At 34.4% G+C, this 16,889-nt stretch overlaps 2 protein-coding genes across 2 annotated transcripts; both read right to left on the bottom strand.

Moving 5' to 3' along the window:
- Positions 1-244: 244 nt before the first annotated feature.
- LOC116598957 (olfactory receptor 8K3-like) lies at positions 245-1,186 on the bottom strand. The gene has a single exon (XM_032358501.1). It carries the CDS (start codon positions 1,184-1,186, stop codon positions 245-247), a length of 942 nt encoding a protein of 313 aa, XP_032214392.1.
- Positions 1,187-14,493: 13,307 nt separating this feature from the next.
- On the bottom strand, positions 14,494-15,435 carry LOC116598958 (olfactory receptor 8K3-like). The gene has a single exon (XM_032358502.1). The coding sequence runs from the start codon at positions 15,433-15,435 to the stop codon at positions 14,494-14,496; it is 942 nt and encodes a 313-aa protein (XP_032214393.1).
- Between the last annotated feature and the right edge of the window lie 1,454 nt (positions 15,436-16,889).

The raw sequence follows: 16,889 nt of genomic DNA, 5'->3' as shown, positions 1-16,889 counted from the left end.
ACTGTACTATAAATTGTACCTAATTATTATAGTTATAATTTATCTCCTCCCCTCAAGGAAAGCAAGTATTTTTTCTGTTGTGTTTACTAGTATATTTGTAGCACATAGAATTATGACTGGAACTTAGAAGAGAACCTCTACATGTTTGTTGAACTCACTTGTATTTATTATTACTTATAGAAACCTACAGAACAAATTTTGAAGCCCATAAACTAATTTAAGGGGACTGTATCATATATAAACTTTAAGAAAAAAGATTGCAGAGTTTTTTCCACATTGTTTGTATTGCATATTTTACATCCTTGTTCCTCAAGCTATAGATCAAGGGATTCAACATGGGGATAATGAGAGTGTAAAATATTGATGTCACTTTATCAGTGTCAGAAGAATGAATGGACTCAGGTTGCACATACATGAATATCAAAGTCCCATAGAACACTGTGGCCACTGTCAGGTGGGACCCACAGGTGGAAAATGCCTTGTGCCTACCCTCAGGTGAGTTCATCCTGATGATGGCTACCAGGATCAGCAGGTAAGACACAAGAACTATCAGAAGGGATGAAATCAAATCAAAACCAGCAAAGACCTGAATTATCATTTCAGTGTTCTGTGTATTTGAACAGAGCAAAGATAACAAGGGGACACAATCACAGTAAAAATGACTGATGACATTGTAGCCACAGAAGGGTAAACTAAAAATATTTATGGTGACTAGGAGAGAAACAAATGTGTTGTAGAGGTAGGGGATGGCCACCAGCACATAACACAACCTTTGGGACATGATGACAGGGTAGAGCAGAGGGTTACAGATGGCGACATAGCGGTCATAGGACATTGCTGTTAGAATAAAAAGCTCACTACCAATGAACACAAGAAAGAAAGCTAGTTGTACAGCACAAAAATAATAGGAAATTGTATTTTGATCCACAACAAAATTGACTAACATTTTGGGACCCACAGTTGTTGAATAACCAAGATCAGTGAAAGCCAGGTGTCTGAGGAAGAAGTACATGGGTGTTTGGAGCCTGGAGTCCACCTTGGTGAGGATGATCATGCCCAGGTTGCCCACCACTGAGACCAAATAGATGATGAGGAACAGCCCAAATAATGGAGCCTGCAGCTCGGGTTTGTCTGTGATCCCCATGAGAATGAACTGATTGAGCACCGTAAGATTTTGAGTTTCCATGCAGGCTTATCAGGAAACCTATTCTGGAGAGAGACATCAGCATGGTCAATAGATTTCATGCATTATCACCTGAGTGATTTTTAGCGTGCAAAACTAGCATGAAAAATACATTCAAACTTTCCAAATTCAGATATTTGAAAATAAACCCTTCTTGGAAGAACACTAATATACATAAACACAGATAGTGGTTGCCAACTGAAATGATTTTACTAACCAGATAATATTTTATCAGAAGACATTTAAGTTGTCACAACCAGAAGGTGGGGTTCTACTCGCTAATGACAGTTAAGGGTCAATTATATTTCTGTTATATAATAAAATATAATGTATTATAGTATATTTCTAAGCATCTTACAAGATCCAATATCCTGCCCAAAATATGAATAGTGGCAAGTTTGAGAAACCAAGATGGTATTGATAGATAATAGAGAGGGAGAAAGAGAAGGAGAAAAAGATATATAAGTAGATAGAGACACATATAGATATATAAATATAGACACAGATATAGACATATGTACATATGAAACATTTAAAAAAATCAAAACTTTGTTAAAAATTTGGGTGTAACATATGAATTATATTGTGCCATAAAGTTTTCTATTAAAAATAAAGTTTTCTATTAGTCATTTATTTAATTGCAACTGCACATTGATGTTTATAAATTGCATTTAATAGTATGACTTAATACATATGTCAGTATATAATAAATTATATTATACAATTATATAATGATTTCAAACAATAATTTAAAATTCAAAAAAATGTACAGAACCCACTACTTCACCACATAGTCCTATAAAATCCTTTACACCCACAGGTGATACAGGCTGATAGGTGAAACTATTGATACTTTTGACAGATATCAGACAAGTGAATAAATAAGAAAACTATAACAGATTGTAGTTAAGAATTGTCTTTATTGCATAAATATAAGATATATTTATATTGGAATAGTCTGTGTTACACCTTTGTTCATGTGTTCTTTGAGGGTCACTTTGGGCCAATAATTTAACATATTTAAAACTCTTTATTCTCCTATAAAAAATAAAACTTCCTACGTAGGGCTATTGACAAGGATGAGTGAAGATCAAATGAACCAGTGTGCTTACATAGTGTTTTTTTGTTTTTGTGTTTTAAATGGTGACCATATCTTAGCTCAGAGCAGATTTCTTTATGTGTATGTATGTAAATTCTTCTGCACTGTGAAATATCTTCTTTGTCTGTGCTATGATGATGAACAGGAAATAGGTCAAGTAAGATGAAATGTGACATAATTCAGGCACTGCCCTGACCACTTCTGTAACAAAATTGAACCATTAAGGTGCTCTTCTTTTAATTATTTATCTTCGAATTATCTTAACTATTTTAACAAAATGCTAATATAAGTTTATTTTGATATAACATTGTATGTGACTTTTATGTGACAAATCAAATACATTTCATCATGCAAGAACCTAGGAGAAAATGAGGAAACCTGGGAAAATTAGGAGAATGAGGGACACCTGGGTGGGTACGTGTCTGCCTTGGGCTCAGGCCATGATCTCAGGGTCCTGGGATTGAGCCCCCACTTCCTTACTCTTGGCCCCCTTCCTGGCTCCTCATCCCCCCTCCCTCTGCCTTCCTGTAACTCCTGCTCACTCTCTCAATCTTACTCTCAAATAAATAAATAAAATCTTTAAAAAAAAATGGCTGAATGAGCAGTCACTGACATTGTTTTCTTTTCCTTTTCTTCTTCTTCTTCTTCTTTTTTTTTTTTTTTAGATCTTATTTATTTATTTGGTGGACAGATATCACAAGTAGGCAGAGAGGGAGGAGGAAGCAGGCTCCCCGCGGAGCAGAGAGCCTGATGTAGAGCTCGATCCCAGGACCCTGGGATCATGACCTGAGCAGAAGGCAAAGGCTTTAACCCACTGAGCCACCCTGGCATTGTTTTCATATGATAAAAATTTATTTAAAAACTCCCTTTGGATAAAGAGATACTGTACTTTAAAAACTGAATAAAGTTATAATGTTGTACGATACTATAGAGGTGAAATAAAATAGACTAAAGATGAGATCTGCATGGATTTTTTGATATTACTTTAAATTCCTCTATACTTTAGAACCACAAGAACTTCTCCAAACTATAATACATAGCACAGATGTACATTATAATTATATAAAAATATGGCTGACTATTCCTAATGATATACAGATTAGGAAATACCAGTAATAACTGGATAGCAGATTAAGATAATTGTTAAGTTTTAAATATTGCAAGCAGGTTCCTTTCTTAAGAAAAAAGAAGTAGAGGGGCACCTGGGTGGCTCAGTCAGTTAAAGCATGACTCTTGGTTTTGGCTGAGGTCATGAACTCAGGGTTCTGGGATCAAGCCCAGAGTCAGGCTCCCTGCTCGGCATGGAGTCTGCCTGTCCCTCTTTCCCTGCTCCTCCCCCACTCATGTGATTTCCCTCAAAAATAAATAAATAAGGAAACAAACAAACAAACAAATAGATAAATAAATTAATTAAATTTTAAAAAGAAGAAATAGAAATGGTAGTGGGTTATAATGATGAAAACTTACATTATGAAATAACGGGGCATTATAATATAGTTGCTTTACATAATCACAGCAATCTCTGCTCTACAAGGAAATAGAAACATATAATTTTATAACATTAAGTGTAACAATGATTCCATAAAATTTGCATTTAATTTACTTAAAATATTGCTTCTAATGTTGTGACCTCCTGATTACCTACGCTGCCTTGATGCATGTGCCTTTCTTACACCAGAAAGATGAAAACATGTATTAGTTGTTAGTAATTTTAGAAAACAGTTTTCAGCAAATGTATTAAGAAGTGGTATAAACCCTGTTTTTTGTCTGTTTTGTTTTGCAAATATGAAAGGCTGAGATAAATCATACTAGGTAAGTTCTAATTGTCCTGTAAGCTAAGGAAAGATAAACATGAATTCCTTTAACTTTAGAGTTCTAGGGAAAGAACCAAATTGCTGTTTCATATTTTAACACCTTTGTTGAAGACCGATGGTAATTTTTGTAAAGCTACATTCTTTGAAATAATTGTATCTGATTCTTGTCAGATCCTACTTAAAACTGAAGACTGTGCTGTACATTGTACCATCACCATAAACTGGGTCCTTAAAAGTCTGCTAATATCCAAATAATGCTTTTCACATCTCAGTGTGAGGTGGAAATCCCCTTTGGTCTCATCAAGCAATCTGGAAAGAATCATACTTATATTTTTATTTAAATAACCATCAAATCTTAAATTATATTGAGAGGGTCACAAAAAAGAACCTGGGGCAACTAAATAACTAAGAATTTGGAAAGATATCAAACTGCAAGGCTGAATACAGGCAGCTTCATAATTTTGCCAATTTTTAAAAATGGATATCTCTTTAGTTCTGTTTCATTGGCTCTCAATTTTGGCCTGTGTTGGAGATAAAATTATTTATATAAAAAATAGTTTTCAAGCAATAGCATGACTTTGCTTCAAAGATGTTTTCTGAATATTTAGACTGCAGATCCAGCTGAAAATAGTCAGAAAAATTATGTGAATAGAAAAGGATAGGTGTCCATTTCCTGCTCAGCATTATGGAGTAGTAGAAAGCAAAGCAAAGTAAAGCAAAACAAAACAAAACAAAAACCCAAAAATGAAATTATAAATGCCAACTTTTTGCTGGAGTTTTGCTATTGAATTAAAGCATAACTTTGCTTATATCACTTGATCATTGTTGATGTTGGTAACATAAGATAGCTCATGAAATATTCTGTCATTTTACCTGCAGTGAAGCCTCTGTCTTGACTCCCTCATGTGTTTCTTACACAGCATAGTGAGAACAATTTATGGATTTCTTTTTAACCTTTTGAGACTCTCCCTGAGGAGATTTCAAGCAATTTGTTGACTATCCCTAATGTATTTCAAAGGATAAGGAAATGTTTGAATGTTGTCCTTTTAATTATGAGAGAAAATTTTTACTTACTAGTCTTTTTTTTTTTTTCCTCCAGATCTTGCTTTTTGCTTTGAATCTGCATTTCCATGGTGGTCCTTGAATGGCACAGGGTAGAAGACTTTAAATACTGTCCTGTCACATTATCTTAAAGTTTTTAGGGAGGTAAAATAATACACTGTGAAAATATGAGTTGCTACTATCTGGATTTGTTGCTCAAGTTGTTTCCACTTTTCTTTCAGGGACAGAAAGTAGTTACTGTTAATTCTCATTTCCATCTGAGTTTCCATCTCTCTGTTCACCACTTCTCTTTTATTTTATTTTATTTAATTTTTTCTTTTACTGCATATTGCACCATTTCAGTGATTCCATTCTGTGCACCCTTCCCCCCTCCAAAACAGATCTATTCCCTTGCCAGAAAGTCCTATCCTGCGCCCCTTTATAGCAACGCCCACTGCCTCTGCCTCTGCCACTGTTCCTAACTCCTGGTGATCACTAATCTTGTTTCCATCACTGTATTTTTGTCATTTAAAGAGTGTTTTATAAATAATATACCATTTGTAATCTTTTGAGATTGGACTTTTTTTTTTCATTCAACAGAATCCTCTTGAGATTCCCTTGTGTTTTGTGTAAATAAATCATTTGTTCCTTCATTGTTGCTGAGTAGTATTCCATGATATAGATGACAGAATTTCTATAACCATTTACTCACTGAAAGGCATTTGGGTTCTTTCTAGTTTTCAACTATGATGAGTAAAACATCTATAAACATTCACTTAAAGATGATCGTATGAATATAATTTTTCATTCCTTTAGGATAAATATCCAGGAGTGTGATTGGTAGGTTGTTTTAATTTGGATCAAGTCCAGTTTATCAGTATTTACTTTCATAGATTATGCTTTTTATGTCATGTCTCTTTCACTTTTTTTTTTCACATTTTATTCATTTATTTGACAGAGAGAGAGAGAGAGAGAGAGAGAACACAAGCAGGGTAAGAGAGAGAAGCAGGATCTACCCCCCAGCACTGAGATGATAGCCAAACGTGGGGCTGGATCCAGAACCCAGGATGGTGGCCTGAGCTGAAGGCAGACGTTTAACCTAGTAAGCCACTCAGACACCCCTTACATCATGTCACTAAACTCTTCACTAACCCAAGGTGTTGAATATAGGCTTTCCCCTATATTTTAATCTGAGTTTATTATAGTTTGCCAATTTACACTTAAGTTGTTATTCAATCTTTGTATAAAAGTTAAGCTAACATTATTTGTTTGTATATTTTTACTTCTGTACTCCCAATTACAATACCACTATTTTTTTAGAAGATTTTGTTTGCTTGTTTATTTATTTATTTAGAAAGTGCAAGTAGGGGGAGGAGCTGAGGGAGAGAGAAAATCACAAGCAGATTCCATGCAGAGCATGGAGAACATCAGGGGGCTTGATCTTAGGATCCTTAGATCATGACCTGAGCTGAAATCAAGAATTGGTTGCTCACAAGACAGACACCCAGGCACCACAACATCATTTTTTTATGCTTGATCTTAGCCAAAAGGCTGAGAAGTGATAACACCATTTATTTTAAAGGTTATTCTCCTTTTCTTGAATTATCTTTCCATCTTTTGGAAAAATTAGTTGAACTAATTCGAAAGGTCTATTTCTGTCTACTTGATGTTGATTCATGTGTTTGTATCTCCACCAATGCCATGTAGTCTCCATTATATGTCTACATAGTAAATCTCAACATGGAGTGGATGGTTTTCTTCCTCCTTATGCTACACGTTAAAATGTGTTTAATCTCTGCTAGTTTCTTGAACTTGCACACAAATTTCAGTGTAAAGTTGCCTTTAGCAAAGTCTTACTGGGTTTGCATTTAACCTACAGATCAGTTTATAAAGAGTTAATATTTTAATGTATTGTCTTTAAATCCATAATCTTAATATGTCTACTGATTTGTTCAGATCTTTTTTGATTTCTTGAATCACTATTTTGTACTTTTCTGTAGATAGATCCTGTACATGATTTGCTTGTTTCTACTTGCATAGTTCATTGCATGTGGGGGGCTGTGAATGTTTTATTTTTTATTTCATTTCTATATGTATATATAGAATGATATTTATTCATTATTCATGTATCATGGATCCTTGGTGGACTCATAGTTTTCTTTTAGACTTTCGTTTTTCAGATTTGTGGAAATTTTCTATTAGATAACATGTCATTGACCTAATTGGGTTGGTATCATTTTTTTCTTTCCACATTGTATATATTTTATGTTCTTTTCTTGCACTTTCTGGGAATTCCTATTTGATCTGTTTTGTATAAATATAGATGATTGCAAATTTGTAGGTTTCTTTTATTATAATGTCATCATAAATTATGTAGTCTTTTTGTTTTGGCATCCTTTGTTGGGCAGAATTAGTTTGAGATTATCCCCATTTTTGGATGTGCCAATCCAATCCTTCATTACTTTTTATTTCGAGAGGCATTCCCTTGCTTGGATAGCCTACAGTCCATTCACAAATAGGTGAACATTTGGTTTGTTTCTGGTTTGGAGCCATCACAAATAAAACGTCACTAAAACTGTAGGGGGAAGAAAAATAAAATCCTCCTTTATCACCTTAACGTTTCCTCCTAGCCCTGAGATTTAAACGGATGCAAGAGATTAATAGGATCAATGCATACAGATTTTATTTAGTAATTTTTTACTTGTATGAGGGAGTTGTCACAAGAAGAAAGAAGACCCAAGAACTGGCTCAGCCTAAGTGCTTATATACGAGGTTGAACAAAGACCTGCAATTATAGAAAAGTAACTTACATTTTGGGGAGACTGAAGGCAGATAAGAGTTATCTTTCCTTAAGATTTTATTTATTTATTTGAAGTGAGAAAGAGCAGGAGAGAGTGCAGGAGCAGGGGGAGCAAGAGAGGGAGAAACAGGCTCCCCACTGAGCAGGGAGCTCAATGTGGGACTGGAAGCATCCCAGAGCCCCAGCATCATGACCTGAGCTGAAGATGGATGCTTAACCACTGAGCCACCCGGGCACCCTGAGAGTTATTTTAACAAACTCTGTTTGTATAGGTTTCTCTTGGCTTCTGGGTTTCTGTCTCTGGTGATGAGAATTATTATTTTTTTTCCTTCTATATTAAGGAGGGCATCTTTAAGATGGTAATTTCATTTCCTGCTTTCAGAGAGAAAAGGAGAATTCAGAGTGCCTTCTTTGCACTTCCAGTGTTTTCAGTGTCTTTGGCTCAAAGTAATCTATATACCAAAGCAGCAAATTTGGGAGTGATACAATCTGAATTCTTTCAGTTGCTATGGACATTTGGATATAAATCTCATGAAAGTTCCTGTTCTTCCATACCCTTACCAACATCTAGGTGTTCTAATAGATTTATTGAATTTCATTAAATTGAAGTTTCATTAAATTTCATTAAATTCCATTAAAATGGAGTTCATTAGATTGAATTTCATTGACAAGGATACTGAGCAACTTTTTATATGCATATTTGCCATCTTTATGTGTTGTTTGGTGAAGTTCTTTCCAAATGCTTTGCCCATTCTAGAGATCTGTCATTATCATAGAGTTTTGAGACTCTGTGTATATTGTGGAATTAGCCCTTTATGAAATACATTATTTGAAACTGTTGTCTTCCAGAGCATAAATTGGTTTTAAACCTTCTTAAGAGTATTTTTGAAGATATATATACATATATTTTGATATACATATATCAAATATAAAAATATAAATATATATTTATACAAAAGATAAATACATCTTTTGAAGATATATATCTTTTGAAGGTATCTTTTGAAATATATCATTTTGGTGTTGTGCAATGTATCAAAATTTTGTCTTATTGGTTTTATTCTGGTTATTGTATTAAATAAATCTTTGCAGAACCCGAGATCATGAATATTTTCTACTATGGTTTCTCCTGAAATGTTTAGATTTTTAGGTATTACATTTACATCTATGATCCTTTGTTGGTGAATCTTTATATGAGTTACCGTCTGACGTTCAATATTTTATATATATGCATCTAATTAGCCCATCATCATTTGTTGAAAGGTCTAGCCTTTTTCAACAAAAGACCTTTTTCTTTTGCCATGTAGAAAATGTATTATTCATACATCTGTGGGTAACTTTCTGATCTACCAATTTTGTTTCATTGATCTGTTTCTCGATTTTTATACCAGTGCCACACCCTTTTAACACTGTAGCTTTGGAGTAGAGCTTGAGATCCATTAGTATTTTCCAGTGTTTGTATTCCAACTGCATTTCTCTTTGCAAGTTTATTCAGCTATTCTAGCTCTTTGCATTTCTCTCTGTATTTTAGTTTCAGCTTCCCAATTCCTACCAAAAAATAATGCCTGCTTGGATTTCTATTCGAGTTGCATTGAATCTATAGGTACATTTGAGGATGTTTGATATTTTAACAATATTGAATCTTTCAGAAACAAATATGGTATATTTCTCACTTATTTACATCTTTCTTAGTGTCTTATAGCAAAATTTCTTCTTTTTTTTTTTTTAAAGATTTTATTTGTCAGAGACAGAGAGAGAGCGAGCGAGCACACAGGCAGACAGAGTGGAAGAGGGAGAAGCAGGCTCCCTGCGGAGCAAGGAGCCCGATGTGGGACTCGATCCCAGGATGCTGGGATCACGACCTGAGCCGAAGGCAGCCGCTTAACCAACTGAGCCACCCAGGCGTCCCTTATAGCAAAATTTCTTAACGTTCTATACATGCATTTCTCATATTTAAGTATTTTACAGTTTTGATACATTTGTAGCAGATATTTAAAATTCCATTTCTAGGGGTGTCTGGGTGGTTTAGTTGGTTAAACATCTGACTTCTAATTTTGGCTCAGGTTGTGATCTCAGCATTGTGATAGTGAGCTTTGTGCTGGGCTCCAGAATCAGCATCGGATCTGCTTGAGATTCTTTCTCTCTCCCCTCTCCTCTCTCTTTCAAACATAAATACACATTCCATTTCTAATTTTTCCTTGGTTATTTATAGAGTTAAACATTATTTTGTGTACTGGTCCTCTTTTTGAAATGACATTAAATTCACTTTTCAATTCAGTAATTGTTTTCGAAAGATTCCAATGGATTTCTGCCTTCACCATCTTGTCAGTCTATCAATAAACACAGTTTTACTATCTCCTTTTCAATCTGGACATTTTCTATTATTTTTTTTTTCCTTGCCATATTGCATCGAATACTAACTTCAGCACAATGTGGAATAGAATCAGAAAGAATTGTCCTCCTTGCCTTGTTCCTGATCTGATGGTAATGTATTTCATTTTTTAAATATGGTATATGATAGGGCGCCTGGGTGGCTCAGTGGGTTAAGCCGCTGCCTTCGGCTCAGGTCATGATCTCAGGGTCCTGGGATCGAGTCCCACATCGGGCTCTCTGCTCAGCAGGGAGCCTGCTTCCCTCTCTCTCTCTCTCTGCCTGCCTCTCCGACTACTTGTGATTTCTCTGTCAAATAAATAAATAAATAAATCTTTATTAAAAAAAAAAATATATGGTATATGATATTCACTGTAGGTTTTCATCAATGCTCTTTTTCAGTTTTAGGAAATCCCATTTAATACTAGCATGGCCAAAGTTTTTGTGCTTTTTTTTTTTTTAAGGTGTTCAAATATATTCTTTTTTTAAAAAAAAATTTACATTTTAAGTAAAGTTTTTGTTTTTAATAGATATTGACATTTCATTTAATGCTAGTATGGTCAAAGTTTTTACTTTTACTGGATTTTGAAACTATTAAATGTTTTGAATTTTTTTTTCAAATTTCATTGCATTTTTTTAATGAAAAAAATTTTTTCTGTTTCTTTTCTTTCTTTCTTTTTTTTTTTTAAGATTTTATTTGTTTACTTGAGAGAGAGAGAGCATAGGAACATGAAAGTGGGGAGGGGCAGAGGGAAAGGGAAAAGCTGAGTGGGGAGTCTGACGGGGTTCTTGATTCCAGGACCCTGATATCATAACCTGAACAGAAGGCAGATGCTTAAATGACTGAGCCACCCAGGTCCCCCCTCCCCTTATTTTTTAATCTTTCTAATTTTTTAATATGGTGATTTTATTTTTAAGTGTTAAATCATCTGTACATTTCTGGAATTAGCCTAATATGGTGCCTTACTGTCTTGACATACTGCTAGATTCCTTTTGCTAAAGCTCTTATTACAATTATTGCATAAGTGATCCTGACTGATACTGCTCTGTTCTTTTCTTGTCTTAGGATGCTTTTGCTTTTGATATCAGGGGAAAGTGTTCCTTAAAGAAAATTGAGCTTCATTTCAATTTTCTAGAAGAAAATATATAATTGGTTACTTCATTTTCCCTAAGCACTTAGAATTCCCCAATTAAGACTCTCAGGCATGATTTTAGATTAGTGAGAGTTATTTTTCATATGTATTTCCATATTGAGATTAATTTCATCTTGGATTTTTTTCATACAGTGTTTCTTAGTGTCCATATACATAAAAATGTACTATGTACCCTTCTTAGTTTCCTAAACTAAAACATAGATTTTTTTTTTAAGATTTTATTTATTTATTTGACAGAGAGCCAGATAGCAAGAGAGGGAACACAAGAAGGGGCAGTGGGAGAGGAAGAAGTAGGCTTCCCATTGAGCAGGGAGTCTGACATGGGACTAGATCCCAGGACCCTGAGGTCATGACCTGAGCCAAAGGCAGACACTTAATTACTGAACCACCCAGGAATGCAAAACATGGACTTTTTTTTATAGACACCCTTAGTGTATTTAAATTTTTTGTACTTTTTGTATTTTAAATTTTGTTAATCTTTCTGAATTATCATGGCATAATATATAAAATTCTAATATTCTTCATAATTTCACACAAAAATTTCAGTTATGTGCCAATTCTTTATTTTTTTAATTTTTCCATTTTATGGAAAAATATTAAACTTTCTGAAATAACTTAATATTGAAATAGAGACTAACTTTTAAAATAAAATTTATTATCAAAATTTGTAGATCTCAATATCTTTTGTTCTCTTTCTGGTTTATCATTTGAGGGATGATGAAAGGTACAACAAGATTTATTTTAGAAGTGGGATAGTGGATTTTGTTGAGTTATTTTATGTTTTCAAATCCAGATATTTGAGCCTTTTATTTTCTTTTATTACAAAAGTCATAGTTATTCACTGAAGATAATTTGGGGAAATATATAACCAAAATATTAGTTTAGACCTTTTCAAATATCTTAGCAGCCACCAAAAACTTGTGTTTGCTCCTAGAAAGCAAAATATTTTCTTACATTGATACTCGCAAAGTTCATACTCAGTATATATTTCTCTCAATAATGAAAAAATTATATAAATGTGTTAGTAAGAGTTTTCTTCACATAAAAATATACATATAGTGTGTTTTCATTCTAATGAATAAGTTTTATTCAAATTTTACTGATTGCACGGAAAATTGTATTCCATAATGGAGGACAGATGAAACACTCTAGTATCTCTGAGATGTAAATGATGACAAAATGTGCTAAAAATAAGCAATAAAGTAAAAATTTAGAAGGGTTAGGAGGACGTTTTCCAGAAGATATAACATATACTAATGGAAATTGTTTCATATCTTACTAAATTTTCACTAGAAGTATAGTATAGATCGAATTATTGGATTATCTCCTTTTGCTTCCTAATGAGGAATTATCAAATCAATGCAGTAAAACAATGGACCCTAATAAAAATATTTTACATATTTATATGAACCAATTTTGAGGAAAATCATCCCCTGAAAAAAGCAACAAAACTTAATTTAACAGAGAGTAGACCTCTTATGAAAGCTAATTTTAAATACGTATTCTTATTTTTCACAGAGAAGAACGTGTAAAATCCCATTAGACAAAAATAAATAGTTAGAAATCAAGATCCCAATACAACGTAAAATCAAGCATCGAAAATTGGAAGCTTCTATGGGATACCTCAAGAAATTTATCTTTTTTTTCTCCAACTTTATTGAGGTATAAATGACATATAGCAAATGTAAGGTATATGATGTGTTGATTTGATACACTTATGTGCTACAATATGATTACAGTTTAGCATTAACTAATGTCTCCATCATGTTACATAAGTGGCATCTTTTTTTTTTTTTTTGTGGTGAGGACATTTAAGATTTACTGTCTTAGGAACTTTAAAGTATGTAATGGAGTACTGCTAACTCTAATCAAGAAAATTTATGTTTTTAAAGATTTTATTTATTTATTTGACAGAGAGATCACAAACAGACAGAGAGGCGCCGAGACAGAGAGGGGGGAAGCAGGGTCCTCGCTGAGCCGAGAGCCCCATGCGAGGCTCAATCCCAGGACCCTGAGATCATGACCTGAGCCAAAGGCAGAGGCTTTCACCCTCTGAGCCACCCAGGTGCCCTAAGAAAATTTATCTTAATTTGTATATCCACTGGTATAAAGAAATGGGCTGATTAAGACAAATGACATGTCACACTGATATTGTGAATAACTGAGTTGCTAATTATGTTGAGTTAATAGATTTTCTAGGGCTCCTAAGCAAATGCACTGATGAGGAGAGCAGGACCCTGAGATCCCACACATGGAACTGGAGCCTTTGAGCAAATTCACATGACTGAGGACTTCCAATCATCGTGCTACACTGAATCTCCTTGAAACCACAGTAAGTGTGATTTCAACACATGCCATAAAAAGAGTATAAAGACAGGTGGCTGGGTGGCTCAGCCATTAAGTGTCTGCCTTCAGCTCAGGTCATGATCCCATGGTCCAGGGATCAAGTGCCCCATGGGTCCCCTTGCTCAGCAGGGAGTCTGCTTCCTCTTCTCCCTACTCCCCTCCCCATTCGTGAGCACATTCTCTCTATCTCTCTCTCTCAAGTAAATGAATAAATACATACATATGTTTTTTTAAAAAGACGAGTGTAAAGGCTAAAAGAGAATGAACTTACACAAACACACATGCCTATGCACAGTCACTCACACAGACACTGGGAGATTTAGTCTAGTAATTGAGAATAACACCAGAATCATCTGATCTCCCTTTTAGTGCCTTCCATTCTTCCTCATCTCCCATGGCATGCCCACTCTCTTACTTGCTCTTATGGTCTATGATGTCTTGACCAATTCAACTGTACTATAAATTGTACCTAATTATTATAGTTATAATTTATCTCTTCCCCTCAAGAAAAGCAAGTTTTTCTGTTTTGTTTACTAATATATTTGTAGCACATAGAATTGTGACTGGCACTTAGAACCTCTTCATGTTTGTTGAACTCATTTGTATTTATTATTACTGATAGAGACATACAGAACAAATTTTGAAGCCCATAAACTAATTTAAGGAGACTGTATCATATATAAAATTTAAGAAAAAAAATTGCAGAGTTTTTTCCACATTGCTTGTCTTGCATATTTTACATCCTTGTTCCTCAAGCTATAGATCAAAGGATTCAGCATGGGGATAATGAGAGTGTAAAATATTGATGCCACTTTATCAGTGTCAAAAGAATGACTGGACTCGGGTTGCACATACATAAATATCAAAGTCCCATAGAACACTGTGGCCACTGTCAGGTGGGACCCACAGGTGGAAAATGCCTTGTGCCTACCCTCAGCTGAGTTCATCCTGATGATAGCTACCAGGATCAGCAGGTAAGACACAAGAACTATCAGAAGGGAGAAAATCAAATTAAAGCCTGCTAAGATCAGAATAATCAATTCAATTTCATGTGTATTTGAGCAGAGCAAAGATAACAAGGGGAGACTGTCACAGTAGAAATGACTGATGACATTGTAGCCACAGAAGAATGAACTAAAAATCTTGATGGTGACTAGAAGAGACACAAATGTGCTGTAGAGGTAGGGGACTGCCACCAGTATGTAACATACCCTTTGGGACATGATGACAGGGTAGAGCAGAGGGTTACAGATGGCCACATAGCGGTCATAGGACATTGCTGAGAGAATGAACAGCTCACTAATGATGAATACAAGAAAGAAAGCTAGTTGTACAGCACAAAAACAGTAAGAGATTGTATTTTGATCCACAACAAAATTTACTAACATTTTGGGACCCACAGCTGTTGAATAACCAAGATCAGTAAAAGCCAGGTGTTTGAGGAAGAAGTACATGGGTGTTTGGAGCCTGGAATCCACCTTGGTGAGGATGATCATGCCCAGGTTGCCCACCACTGAGATCAAATAGATGATGAGGAACAGCCCAAATAATGGAAACTGCAAGTCAGGACGGTGTGTGATTCCCATGAGAATAAATTCATTCAGCACTGTCCAATTGTGTTTTTCCATCCAGGTTTATTGGAACATCTATTCTGGATAAAGACATTATCATAGTCAATAGATTTCATGCATTAACTCCTGGGGGATGTTTTAGTATGGCAAATTAGAATAAATAATATACATCCAAACTTTCCAATTTATGATATTGGAAAACAAACCCATCCCCCACAAAGACTACTGTCTTATGTGGAGAAAGAAAGAGAAATGGAAATAGATAGGCAGTTCTCAACTGGACCCATTTTACTCCATAAAGAATATTTTCCAATGTCTAGAGATATTTTGGTTGTCACAGCTGAGAGCTGGAATGCTCCTGACTTCTAATGGTTAAACACCTGTTAAGCCGCTATATATCTTATTATATCCAATATTTAGGCCATAACAATATCCAGCCAGGAATAACAACAGTAAGAGAGTTAAGACACTCTGATGATATAGTTAGATAATTGATAGAGAGATGATACATGATAGTTAAATAGATAGCTGATAGATTGATCAATATGGATATTAAAGCAAAAATAATAAAGTTAAAACTTTAGGGATTAAAAACATTGGTGATCATTTTTCTATTCTTTAAATATTCTATCATTTATATGGCACAATTGCAAAATAGCATTTATAAAATACATCACTCATATGACCTTATACATATGTCAATTATGTAATAAAAATTTAAAGCCACAAACTACCCAGATGCATAAAACCCACTTCTCAAAACATAGTCTTAGGAAAGATATGCCAACAGGTGAAATTGACTAGAAAGTTGACATACTTGACAGGTATCTGACAGGTGTATGAATAAGAAAAGCATAACAGATCACAGTGGGAATTATTTTTATGGTGAAGCATACCAAGAGTACAGTTTCTGCTGTATTTAATTTATAATATATACAAAAGGTTAATTTGAGAAAAATGTGTAGGTTATGTGAAAGTCTTTATTCTCATATATAAAACTGACATTTCCTTCAAGAGTTTTTGGGTAGGATAAATGAAGTTTTAATAATTCAATGTATTGATGTTACCTGGGAATAGTTCCCCAAAATTAAGCACCTTGTGGTATTTTGTTTGTTTGTTTGCTTGCTTGTTTGTTTTTTTAATTGTGACAGTAACTTACTAGAAATGCTTCTGCTCTCTTTACTTACATTCCTGTACTTCCTCTGGGCTGTGACTTAAGTTCTTTGTCAGGGCTCTAGTGTGAGTAAGTGAGGAACTGTTTAAGCAGGATGTAACATAAACAGCTTGTCCCAGTCCCTACCTCACTCCATATCACATGACTAAATTTGAACAATCATGCTGTTATTCTTTGGAGTATTTATCGTCCACATTTTTAACCTATTTTAATAATGTTTTAATGTAAGTTATTTTGATATAAATTTGCTTAAAATATTATTCTTGCTCTTGTGGTATTTTCATTAAAATAGAGATATACTCACTAGTACGTCACAGTTCAGATGCATGTTTTCAAG

The sequence above is a fragment of the Mustela erminea genome, chromosome 9 (genome assembly GCF_009829155.1).
Source record: "Mustela erminea isolate mMusErm1 chromosome 9, mMusErm1.Pri, whole genome shotgun sequence".
Classification (NCBI taxonomy): domain Eukaryota; kingdom Metazoa; phylum Chordata; class Mammalia; order Carnivora; family Mustelidae; genus Mustela; species Mustela erminea.
The sequence above is the reverse complement of the archived record's forward strand: the minus strand, read 5'-3'. Positions and strand labels throughout refer to the sequence as shown.

What these genes read in the sequence shown, in the direction of transcription:
- LOC116598958 (XM_032358502.1), bottom strand. Translation starts at nt 15,435, where the DNA reads ATGGAAAAACACAATTGGACAGTGCTGAATGAATTTATTCTCATGGGA.
- LOC116598957 (XM_032358501.1), bottom strand. Translation starts at nt 1,186, where the DNA reads ATGGAAACTCAAAATCTTACGGTGCTCAATCAGTTCATTCTCATGGGG.